The sequence below is a fragment of the Dermacentor albipictus genome, chromosome 3, assembly GCF_038994185.2.
Source record: "Dermacentor albipictus isolate Rhodes 1998 colony chromosome 3, USDA_Dalb.pri_finalv2, whole genome shotgun sequence".
Taxonomy (NCBI): domain Eukaryota; kingdom Metazoa; phylum Arthropoda; class Arachnida; order Ixodida; family Ixodidae; genus Dermacentor; species Dermacentor albipictus.
The window spans coordinates 139,501,690-139,514,334 of record NC_091823.1 but is presented as its reverse complement, the minus strand read 5'-3'; the positions used below and the strand labels follow the sequence as shown (position 1 = coordinate 139,514,334).

The 12,645-nt window shown below is 45.9% G+C and overlaps 1 protein-coding gene across 7 annotated transcripts in view; it reads right to left on the bottom strand.

Moving 5' to 3' along the window:
• Positions 1 to 382: 382 nt before the first annotated feature.
• Positions 383 to 12,645, bottom strand: part of LOC135917740 (uncharacterized) — a 224,577-nt gene continuing 212,314 nt past the window's right edge. For 6 of the 7 annotated variants that reach the window (XM_070536086.1, XM_070536085.1, XM_070536088.1 and 3 more), the window contains 3 exons: positions 5,936 to 6,154; positions 2,221 to 2,346; positions 383 to 663 (listed from right to left, as the gene is read on the bottom strand). In XM_070536086.1, the coding sequence (XP_070392187.1) occupies positions 550 to 663; positions 2,221 to 2,346; positions 5,936 to 6,154 (459 nt within the window). In that variant the 3' untranslated portion in view covers positions 383 to 549. The remainder of the gene's footprint in view (positions 664 to 2,220; positions 2,347 to 5,935; positions 6,155 to 12,645) is intronic. The other variant, XM_070536092.1, reaches the window with a different exon arrangement.

Genomic DNA, 12,645 nt, shown 5'->3' with positions numbered 1-12,645 from the left:
CACTCAAGTAGCAAAAAAAAAACACTCTCTTCGAAGCGTTAAGTCTTATAACGACCAAAAACTAGGCCGCTAACGCACTTGTAGCTCGTCTACTGTTAGGTAGGTACCCGGCAGCAGCACTAGGCTGCTTCCCACAGATAAGGCGGTAGCTTTTCAATAAGACCGTCCCTGGTTAAGCAAGGGGTAGGCAAATATGCTAAAATAAGTAATCATAGCGTCTCCTTTTGCAAATGCGAACTGCCACAAGTAGCCATATGCAAGGTCGCCGAACATCCGTGCCCATTAAAAGGACAGGTGGATTTTTGGCACGCACCATGATGCTAAACCACCATATCCCGCATACACGGTAGATTTTCTGTCACAACAACAGAAAAGACAGAAAAAAATCTATAATTTCACTTTATTTATTTACGCAGGATATTTTTTTTCTATGAGCATGAGCTGGTAGCAACAATTGAGCGTATATTAATATGTGACCGCCCTGGACTGTGTCTCCTTACCGGCAGACGTGTAATTATAAGCAAGGAACGCCGCCAGCTTCTTGAGCATTTAGAGCCGAGGGAATGGCCCGTAGCCGCAGCTACCATAGGCGTCCTCCAGCTGGATGTCCGCAGCGACAAAGTTGTATTGCAAGCTTGTCGCATTCTTCTTGGCTTTGCAGAGCTGCATTGAACATCCCCGAGACAACAACTCGTAAGAGGTCACTGTCTGTGTCAAGTGGAGTGCCTTACAGATGAACGCGATAATAATAAATTACGTTAGGCATTTCCGAAAAAAAAAATGCTTGCCTTCTAACCCTGTAAAGTGCGCGCACGACAGCAGGAAGTGCGTATTGCACGCACTTCCTCCTTCGGGGCCCAACTGCGGGGCCCATTTTTGTTCATCATATCATAGTAAGCCAACAAACGAAGACACCAAAGGCAACATAGGGGACATTACTTGTACCTAATAATTGAAGTAAACAAATATAAATTTAATGACAACTATGCTGCATGAAAGGGTCACTTGCCGCAGCTGGGGAGCGACCTTACGTCTTCGCACTACGCGCACCATGCTCTAACCAATTTAGCTACAGCGGCGCCGTTTTCCCATCCACTTTCTTGGGTATTTAAGTTTTACCACTACAACTAACGTCGGGAGAGTTAGCCAACTCCGTCACTCGTAACGCAGACGCGGGAGTGTTCCCCACCTACGGTGAGTTATTTTTTCATCCGCCTTGATCGTCCAAAATTATTGTTTACTTAATCCATCTATTGATTAGTACACGTTTCTTCCCCTATGTTGTCGTTGGCACCTTTCTTTGTTGGCTTCTTATGATATGATGAATAAAAGTTGGGCCCCTCGGTTAACCCCCTTTCTTCTCGTTTATCACATAACGAGGGTCTCGAAGCAGGCAAAACGGATGCCTTCAGGTAGCATGCGTGGGTTTATTGACCAGTTGCCTTCACCCAAAAAGATCACGTACTCGCGACGCCAGTGCCAGATAGGAGGTTCCACATCCGCCGCCAAGGTATGTGAGTGACGGCTCTGGCTAACACTCCCAAGCTTAGTTCTGGTAGTGAAACGTAAATACCCAAGAAAATGGAAAGAAAAACGGCGCCGCGGTAGCTTAGCTGTTCAGATCATCGCATGTGGGATGCGAAGGCATGAGATCGTTCCCCGCCTGCGGCAAGTTGTTTTTGCATCTACTTGAATTATCATTATATTTAACACATATGTATTTCAATTGCGAAGTACAAGGAATGGCCCCTATGGCGCCCTTGGTGTGTTTGCTGGCTTCTTATAATATATATATATATATATATATATAGCTTGACCACAGCTATGTTCTGGAAAGTCCACGAGAGTTTCCGAAGAAAGGATCGTAATAATTGAAGACGTCGCCAGCGCTAAACTTCTTTTGCTACATGGAGAGGTAGTATAGAACCACTCGTATTTACACAATAAATAGGTCTTTAACTAGCTGTCTAAAAACTTCGCCTTAGTTTCAATTTAGCATTACCATTCTCCATCTCTTCCTCTCCAATTATATAATGAGAATCTTTGTATGAAATCCTAACAAGAAACACGTGCACAGTGAATGAGCAATGTTTATTCAGACTATCGCGTGATTGCCAGCATATCTATAATTTTCTCACAATAATGTCAAGAGACGCGATCTTAAAAGTTCAATTTCAGTGTTACCATGCCTTCTGTTTGGGCAAGATTGGCTTCTCTCACCTTGGTACGAAGGTTGCGAGGGCTGTCATAGGTGAAGACCAATCCTGCTGTGATGTCGTAAGTAACGAGGGCGTTGAACATCCTGTCTTGGTACAATGAATTGTTCAAGGCAGGACGCGAGCAGGCCTATTGGAAGGACACAAAACATTGTGGAACTTGTGAGCACAGATCCCACAGCCCTACCCCAAAATCTGTCATGCCCTGTCTCATACTTGTTTTTGTTCCAATACAAATCAAATAAAAACAAACAGGATTATGAAACAGGGGACCGGAATTTCTGATAGAGATTGTACAATAAAATTCGCACTAGTCACTGAAAAGCACGAATCTGCACTTTTAGTTGAGTTCCGCTTCGCTCACGCTCCGCTCCACTCAGATTTCACGCGCTGAGGGAACACTGCAGGGAACAGCCTAGATTTTGCATTTGACAACCGCGTCTTGTCGAGACCCAGGCGGCGCATATCAATCCTGCTGAAAACCACCATGAATCCAAGAAGACGCTCTCACATGCTCACACGCTCGCGCTCACACTGGAGCGCGAAGCGATCTGTCTTCCGCATGCCAGGCATGAGCGTTGTGCAAAAGCGCACTAGCGTTTCCACGAAGCGGTGGTGCGCCAATTGCAAGCGCATGCCGGTCTGAGCGGAGTGGAGCGCAAATGCTCAACTTAAACATTCCAATATATGCACGCAAATGCGCAATTCTGGGACCTCTCCCGTTCTAGCACGCTGTGAAAAAGCCGTTGCTTGAGTTCTAACAACGTTCGAAAATATATTCGCTAATATTCATGTTTTCTTTTCCCACAAAATAAAAAAAGTAAGATCATAACAAAACGTAGTCCACGATAATGAATAAAGGGCACAGATGTCTGGTGGTAATCAGCACCTTAATGATTCCAATTGTTGACCAAAATTGCAAGTAACACAGTACTAATCGGAACATAAAGTTCGCAGCATGTGTCCGTAAAAGCTTTGTCGACAAACAAAAAAAAAATATCGTTCTCGGCAAATTAACACAAACTTTCAGTGCGGCGTGTTCCTCTTTCTAAGCAGTTTCAGCATCTTCCACGGGCCAAATTTGAAGTTAGCGCAGTGTAGATATGTGTGACGTTAGACTCTGGGTTTACCGGGTATGGATCGCAGGATATGAGTCCCTCGGGTAAATATTCATGCGCAGCTAGAACCACTTGGTGACTGTGATGGTTACTGTCATGATGATGATTACGTATGACAAAACTAAGCGATTCAACATGTAGTTGACGTCGACCAAATGTGTATCTAGGCGCAGATCTCTCAATAAATCATGTGGTTCACACACCCCGACCTGACCCCTTCATGTCGTATAAGAAGACGTTGTCTTTCATTGACTTCAACTAGACGGTTAATTGCCGTCCAACTTGATTTTCCTTAAGTGAAAAATAAATTTTGGGCTTTTAGGTGCATGGGAAAATCTCGATCTCATTAAGAAACTTCCCATAGTGGGGAAAACAGAATAATTTACGCACATAACTTCCTTTGTTGTGACCCGCCGTGGTTGCTCAGTGGCTATGGTGTTGGGCTGCTGAGCACGAGGTCGCGGGATCGAATCCCGGCCACGGCGGCCGCATTTCGATGGGGGCGAAATGCGAAAACACCCGTGTGCTTAGATTTAGGCGCACGTTAAAGAACCCCAGGTGGTCAAAATTTCCGGAGTCCTCCACTACGGCGTGCCTCATAATCAGAAAGTGGTTTTGGCACGTAAAACCCCAAATATTATTATTATTATATTCCTTTGTTGTGGAATTAAATTGTAAAACAAGTGTGTTATTTCGCTTCTCCCTCACCAAAATATGGGACCGCCGCGGTCAAGATAAAACAGGTGACAGCCCAGCAGTGCAGTGACGTATGCACTATGAAACTGCGGTGGGTGTTTAGAAAATTATAACTAGATACAGTTGTCCTGATGAAGCCATACCTATGCAAATTACTTTCGCATAAATGTTTTGTACATCGTAACAGTATACTAGACCTTAAAAAGGATCGCAGCGTCCATGACGAAAAATGAACACGAGCTTGACATATGACTCACAATTTTTTTTTTCTGCGCAATGAAATAAACATAAGCGCACTCTGCGGAACAGAGAACGGAAATGCATTCAGACACAAGGAAGTTAGTGCTGGAAAAAAAGTGCGCACAGTGTCCTGCCCAATAATTCGTAGTTCTGTGGATGTAACAGGGTAGTCCCCCTCTTCTGGTGCGAGCCTGATTAAAAGCGATGTGAGGTTTATGTCAGAGAAAGGAGCGTGAGGCTGCCGCGTTATAGAATAATAGGCAGCCGTCTTTTATTTTTGCCCAAAGGCCGCCACGCTGTGACGCGCTTCGTGGACTTCGTGTACGGAATGAAGGTTCCCTGAGACACTGTCTATCTGAAGCTCAGCGCAAGTATCACGAAGATAGCTGTTATGGTTCTACTCCCACGGTTGCTTTGGTGTCCGCCCCTGTGTCCGTCAGAATCCGTTGCTAGAATACCGAAATCCATAGTTAGCAAGTTACAAAGAAATACGATTCAGGCCGTGAGGACTGAGAGGCAACACTAACAAACTGACTTTCCAGGGTGCAACCTCTCGTCTACTCTGCCGATGCTACAGCCGTAAAGGTTGCTGATTTTAGAGAGTACAATGGCGAGAAGGGCGATCATAATTGTCGACTCCGGCTGAGAAGCTCCGTGCTGGATTATCTTATGGCTGCGCCTTTGTATATATATATATATATATATATGAGTCTTCTACGATCCAAAGATCCATAGTTAGCAAGCTACAAAGAAAGATGACTCAGGCCGTGAGGCATGGAACGCGGCACATATATATACATACATGTATATATCCATAGTAAATGAGAAGAATGGAATTCGAGAGGCTCGCTTTTTATGAGTAATATCATAGGAATCTAAGAATCAATGGTACCAAGGACAGCATAAAGCAAATTAGTGGTCCTCGATAATTGAAAATAAGAAATCACGAATTAATGGGAATGAAACAGGACGAAATAACATATTGGCGGCAGTTGGCATACGAACCCGCGTCTTCGCTTACGTGTGCCATGCTCTCACCAACAGAGCTACCGCGGCGCTGTTTTCCAATCCACTTTCTGGAATATTTAGGTATATCTACTATAACTAACCCGTACACCGTTAGCCAGCCTCACCACTCACAAGCCTTGATGGCGGATGAGGAGCATCCTTTCTGCCACAGGCGTTACGTGCACATTAACTTTAGGTTAAAACTACTGGTCAATAAAACCGCACATGCCACGTCAAGGCGTCAGTGGTGCCGGATTCAAGATTGTCGCTAATGTCACGAACGAGATGAAAGGAAATCGAGGGACCCGGTTTTTATCAGTCATGTCATCAGAAACCTAGCTGTAGTTCTAGTAGATAAACATAAATACCTCGGAAAGTGGATGGGGAAACGGAGCTACGGTATTTCAAGTGGTAAGAGCATCGCATGCGTAATGCGAATACTTGTGTGGCTATGCCGCCTGTGGCAGGATGTTTTTAAGTCCAATTTCATTTATGATTTCTTTTTTTTAATTAATGAATACAATTTCCCGTATGCTCTCCTTGGTATATGTTGGTTTCTTGAGATATGGCTCTCTCTCTCTCTCTCTCTCGGTCTCTCTCTCTGTGTATATATATATTTATATATAAACAGTGTTATGAGCAGCAGTTTTTGCGCACCCGGGCAATCTCGGTGATCTGATCCTCTGGCAGGAGCTTCTCTTGCTTGCACGCGCCCCCGCATTTTTTGCCGAGCTTAAAGCCAGCGGGCCCCCTACGCGTCAAGGGGCCTCCATCACATGGTGCGTACCACCGACCAGCCATGCCCAGGGACATAGCATACATCATGTTCGAAGGCCAGTAGTGCTGGTAGGCTGCAAGTAGACTTATGCTGGTGCCCTGCAAGGTGAAAAAAATTCTGCAACGATTACGATACTACTTAATGCGAAATTTGAGCACAGCTCCATAAGTGTATTCACTTAGCGATATGTTGGCCGCCGTGGACAACATATGTCGTGCAGCACCTTAGAAATGGGCTGTACGTGGCACGACTGCCTCGCTAACGTGGAGAACGCGAGAGCCCGCGCAGGGGTGACGCCTGGCCGCGATTCCCAGCCGCTGCCCTCGCCGGTGAACCTCTAAAACTAAGCGCGCTAATTTGGTACCATCTCATAGCCGTTGTCGTCGCACTACGCTGTTCTCACGCGTTCACCATACCCTTCTCCGCTTTCGGCCTCATGCTTCTGCTGTACCCTCCTTTCCGCTTTTCTCCTCCCGTCTTTCACATCCGCGGAGCTCCGCGTTCGCTCTTTCAACCATCGCTGCGCTCCTTCGCTCGATCACGCCGCCGACGCCGACACTCGCCGCAGGAACGCACGCCTAGCAGCTGCGCTCTGAAAAAGCGAGGAAATATGTTCGAACAGAACAGTTTTCTGGCCCAGTTGGTGCTTGCTGAAGGACATAATTTTGTCGCAAAGACACAAAGAAAAGAATGGACGGCATTGCAAACTGATTTATTTTGGGCGCTGATCCAGCAATAAATAGCGAGATACACGCATGTGTGGGCCGTTCACAAACCGTAAATTCGCAGCTGTCAAGCAATCTCATCTCATACTGATAAACATTGGTGTTTCATCGCTGTTGCGGTTTGAGTTTTTCTTTATTTAATATTAGGCTTCCATAACCTCCCGTGATGTCTCATTGTTATTTATGCCAAGAATCTTAATGTCCCGGAAATATGGCTTACACATTGTGCGGGCAAACGTGTGACACCCTCTTCCATTACATTTTGGACGTATTCCCTTGCTCATTCACTTATACAGCGCCCCGTTTGTCCTACACTCAAGATTGACTTAGCATGTGCAAAATTATTTACACTCATAGACTGCACCGTTATAGTTCTTAAGCCGCGTCTCTCGTCTAGAACATGGCAAGCGACAGCAGCCACGTGTATTCACTCAACTACGAGTTGCCGGAATAAATTTACTGCTACAAGCTGAGCTAATCATATAGCGGAAAACTCTAGCACTTGCTCCGCCCCATTTCGGCCATGCGGGATCCCTACACAGGTACACGAGATGCAGCATGCCTCACTTCTTCTCTATTTCTTTTTTTTGCTCTGATGGAATCCGGAATGACGTAAGACACGATAATAGCTTGCTCCCGGTTTCTAGGGATTCTCCTCACCCTCGCATTCGCTTCGTACGGAATGGACCAGGACGCGTTGGCGAGACTGACGCGGAAGTATTTATCAAGATATTACGCGTATTTCGTTGCGGAAAACTAAGCCTGTTTTTATGGACATCTTAAGCAACCTACGCCCTCCGTAAGATCATCACAGGAAAACCTGTGAAGTTTGCAGCATATCACATGTGGCCCACAAGCTTTTTAAGTGAGGCCTGAGCTCACTCGCCTGTCTATTTCTCAGGACAGTGGTGAGAACTCAATCCGCACGCATGGCTGCCGGCATCAGCCAAAAGACATATCTATATTTAATAGCACTGCCCATCACTATCACTGCTATCTCTGCCCATCTTACTGAACTTCTGTTTTTAATATTTTTATAGCAAAAGGCTGGGAAAACTCCGCCCCTAATAATAATAATAATAATAATAATAATAATAATAATAATAATAATAATAATAATAATGAAACGAATGTTTCAAAATGCATTGTTGCATGTCGACTGGTATGGTGTTATCGTTTGTGAACAGCAGATCGGCTCTTGAACAGGAGACATTGCCATATACGCAAAGGACAAAATATATGTACAACTATCCACCCTGACTCGCAAGAGGAAAATGCAGTCGATTGTGGGGATCTCTGTGCCGCACAAATGAAAGTCGGAATCGGGATATCCGCTGGGAATATTGGCCTCGAGCTCCACCACTGGAAAAGCTGGCGCCACCGTCGGCGTGACGTGCTAGGAGGGATCACGTGGACATAGCGGCCGCGTCGGCTGCTTCGGGCGCGCCGAAGCGAGCTGAAAACGAGTTTAAATTCCCTCGTACGCTGCGGTTTTCATTTAGTGGCGAAATTTTCCCGCTTCGAGTGTCTCCTTTACAACGCTTGAAAGCACTACAATAGGTAGTGGCTGCCTTTGAAGGCGCGCAACATGGTAGGCTACTGCTCGGTGCCGCAGGGCCGGACGCACGTGACGGAGTCCGGTGTCGGCCTTATTCACACGTAGCCGCAGGACAAGAAGCTGTGTGAAGCTTGGCTCGCGAAACATAAAACCGGCAGTCATCGGCTACAACTCGGGTATGCAGCAAGCACAGACGCGAGGAAGATTTCTGCTACGGCGCCCGGTCTGCGATGTTCTCAAAACGCGCACTGAGACGCTCGCCTGAGTCCGCTGCCCGACTAATGTCATGACGGTTTGGTCTATGAACTTGTCGATACTATAGAGACTGCCAAGTTCAGTGGAGTGGAAAGGCAGCGGTGAGAAGCACATTTAAAGAATGCATAGCATATAGTCATGTTTGTGTTATGAATTAATGCACTGGATTACAAAAAAGGAGCAGCGGGGAATTGCGCGCTGAGAACGCCAATAAACATACAGTGCGACGCAACTCGAAAAATAGTATTGAAAGGTCGAAGAATTTAGAAGGAAAAAAAAGATTGCATCGTCGCGACGGCACATCACAGTCCCCGTAGGCGTCGAAGTCTCTACAATGAAATTATTTTTGAACAACTCTGATAGCGCCCACGCAACAATGGTTGCCTGTATACTGTCAAATGCTCATATTCTGCGGCCTAAAGCTCATGGCACGGTGCGAAAACGCGCGCGCGGAGAAAGCGAAACAGTGCGCGGACAAGCATGCAGACGCGCAGTCGGTCGCTGCGAATCTGCGCGATCGCTGCATTGAGGCTTCATTCTATTACGCTCCATTTAGTTATACAAACACTATAAGAACATATTTCACATTGTTTGCTCTCGGCGTTTACCTACCTTTCACGCAAGAAGCCGGTTCGGGAGACTTCATCGCGGCGACCGCGCGCAGTGGCGTTCACTGTACGTATTCGGTAAAGAGATAGCGGCTGTAAACGATTGTGTGCTTTCAGCTTGCCCAAGATTATTATTTAGACAGTAAGAAACTTCTCTCGTTTCGAAAGTACTTACAGAAATGTCAGGGAGAGCTCGCGCGTGGTGTTTTCAGTGAGCGCTGACAGCAAAACCTATGAGGAGCGCGTCACGTGATCCCTCATACTACGGCATCGAGGCGCTTCCGATAGAGGGCGACTCCGTAACTCCTCGCCGCCAATATCTCCAGGCACAACCAAGTGTGATATCGAGAAGTTCATGACCACCCACTTTGCATGGCTTAGCCATGATGAAACAATCTACGTGATCATCGTATGAGACTTCAATGCGCACTTTTCAAAAGCATACAAGAAACGTTTCACCCAATTTATGCTAGAAAAGCCTGATTTGAAGTGCCACATCATTAGAAGTAGCTCAACTACTCAGGAACGGTCGTCTACACATCTACGTTTGGTCAATATGCTGTCTTACGTTATAACCAAACGAATCAGTGTATATCAATGTAATCACAAAGCTATTGCCACTACCACTAAAACTGATTAATATAGATTCATGTACCCTTGTATAAGCGTGTGTGATGTGCTACAGCTTCGCTGGTCATCCACTTTTGCAAAGTGGAGTGGTTCCTAATTTTTTGGGGCTGTCAGGTATTCCACATATTGCGTTTCAATACAATTTTTCCCAGCTATTATTGTAGCCTTCGCTGATTTAATATCGCGTTGCATGGCAGGTATATCTGAAGTAACGGACTTAGAAGCAACATTTTTATATTGATGTCGTATATGATGTTGTGTAGGTGCCACTAGAATTTGCCGCTTTCACCCATGTACTTGTAATCGTAGTACGCGCAGGGCATGTTCTATGCCACGCATGGGAGCTTTCCTTTCTCATTTCATCCTGGTCACGGCCCCGCTGGTGGCGTAACATATGGGAATGAAGGTGGACCACTTGCACATTGTAGCGGCGCAGGTCACGCGTAAAATGTTCTTGTAGTGCCTTGGAGCGACATGGCGCTGATTTCGGCGGTATCACGTAGATCGGTGGACGTGAAACAATGCTGGAATACGAGCCGAAATACGCAACATTCGACAGCACTATTGGACAGGTGTTTTGTGTCACGTTTTTATACGAAAACACGTGTTTCATGAAGTATATGAGTAAGGCTTCGCCACTGTGATGTTTGAGTCGCACATCCGACATAGCAGAAAATGGAGCAGACGGGAGCACCTGAGGAACAGAAGCTCTCGAGAAGAACAAAGGCCAGGCGGCTCGGTTGGATGTCTTGTTCAGGGGCCACTTCTCAAGGAATACTTAGGTGTTTCATTGGTCCATGTAGCATGGTCTTGTGTGCTGGCTTGTTCTGTCGCGGATGGCGGCTCGCGAATGCGCCCCTGATGCTCCCAAGCCAACTGTCTGACCTGCCGGGGCCTGGTCCTTTAACCTGCCCCGATGATATCGTGTGAGTGAGCTTCTTTGTGTGATTATTCGGTGTTGCCTTCTAGGACTATCTAGGAGATGGTCCTAGTATGTGACGTTGTCTTGCTACGTGCCCAGAAAGGCGGTAAAGAATGCAAATGGAGCGTTTGAAAGTCGCACTCTGAGGACTTCGGGGACATGCATACTTTATCACTGGCTAAATAGGGGCAGCGACAACGCAAAATGCTGCGAAAATTAGTAGTCACGGATTATAAACATAAAGGAGGAAGCCAGGTTAGCAACCACATAAACCTGGTAAACAGAAGGTGGAATACAGTCGGTGACCGACTCCATGGTTCCGTAACAGATCGGGTGCGAATGAAGATATCAGCGAGTGGAGTAACATTAGCCAACGTTAGCTGGCAACATGATTGCGAACAAAGTGCCTAAACTGGAGCTGCAGTACAGTGTCATGAGTGTAAACGGCCCAACCAGACAGTGAAACGGCCTGTGGAGATGTGGCTGAGAACAGCGAAGTGTTGCTTGCATAAGTCAGCGACGCTTCGGCAGAGACTTATCACAACAAATAATGTTGCGGCATTTTACGGAAAGCCGATTATAAAATAGAATAAATATAACCAGTCTCCTTGTAAGTTTAGCTTTCACAGGTCAACATTTGTCCACAAACTAAATGGAACTCTCCTGAGACTCAATCAAAAAATTACATTTCTGCTTATGTCTCACTCGCACTCAGACTCGTCACAATTCTGCTCAACCACGCTCGCTCGGTTTAAGACGGACCAAAATTATTCTTAAGCAGGTAGATTTGGGCTATGGCTGACCATAATTTTACTCGACCAGGCTCCCTCTAAGGCTCTTAAACAGTCGACTCGGACTGACCCCGACTCAGACTCATGCGTAGGTATATGTGTGAGCGATACGACTCATGAGTCAGTTTGTCAAAATATGCAGGTAATTATCACCCATTCAACAGTTCGTGAAACCACTATTCTACAATGCGTCATTGTGCAATATTGGACGGAAAACTTGTAATTCGTGATGCGCTCCACCCCTTTCGCGGAGCTAGTCTTGAACGTGATCCACGTCGGAAGACTATGATCGTTGTTGAGGTATGAAGTCACTGACGATCCGTTTCCTTGTGCGATTTCAATATGTCGTCACGTCGATCGCAGTCAATCACTCGTTAGCAGGAGTCAGGGCAGCCATATATGTCATGGTCATCTATTCCAATGAAAGTGGCGATATCGTAGTAGCATAATAAGCCATGACAGAGCACAAAAATCACCGTGATAGCTGGTTTCGAAGAGTCTTCAGGCATGGAAAAGACGGTGTAGAATGTGCAGTTCCAAAAGTTATTGTTGTTTTCGGCCTATTACGCATCTTGAGGCAGCAAGAAAGCTAAGTTGCAAAGTACAAATGACCTGAAGCAATGCGATCGTGATTTCATTAGCTAGTGGAACGATGCTCCTTTGCAGCATAATACTTGCCATATATTTTTATTCTTTAAGCTTAAGCTTGTAGTCGCCGTTTTTTCTTACACTGCCACCGATGCTTCCTTGCAGCATCTTGATGCTAGTGCTTTGCAACGTGATTTGTTTTCGGTGCGTGCTTGTCTTTGTTGCCACCGTGTTTGCGAATGCTTATCTCCTGCATGCAACAAGTTCTTGTGCTGCTGCGGCCGTCTATTAAAATGCATTGAATGTGAGTGGCTTTACAATTTGTGAAGCTGTTCACGCTGACCTGAGAGCACATTTAAAAACAAGGGACATGCTCGCTGCAATACGTGGTGGTATTAGTGTTGCTGGGATAGTCGCTTCATACTATATTACGGAACTTAAAAACTATAGCATCTTAGCGCAAATCGACAAAGGAAACTGGCAGGGAGCGTACAGCCTTCTGTTGTGAGCAT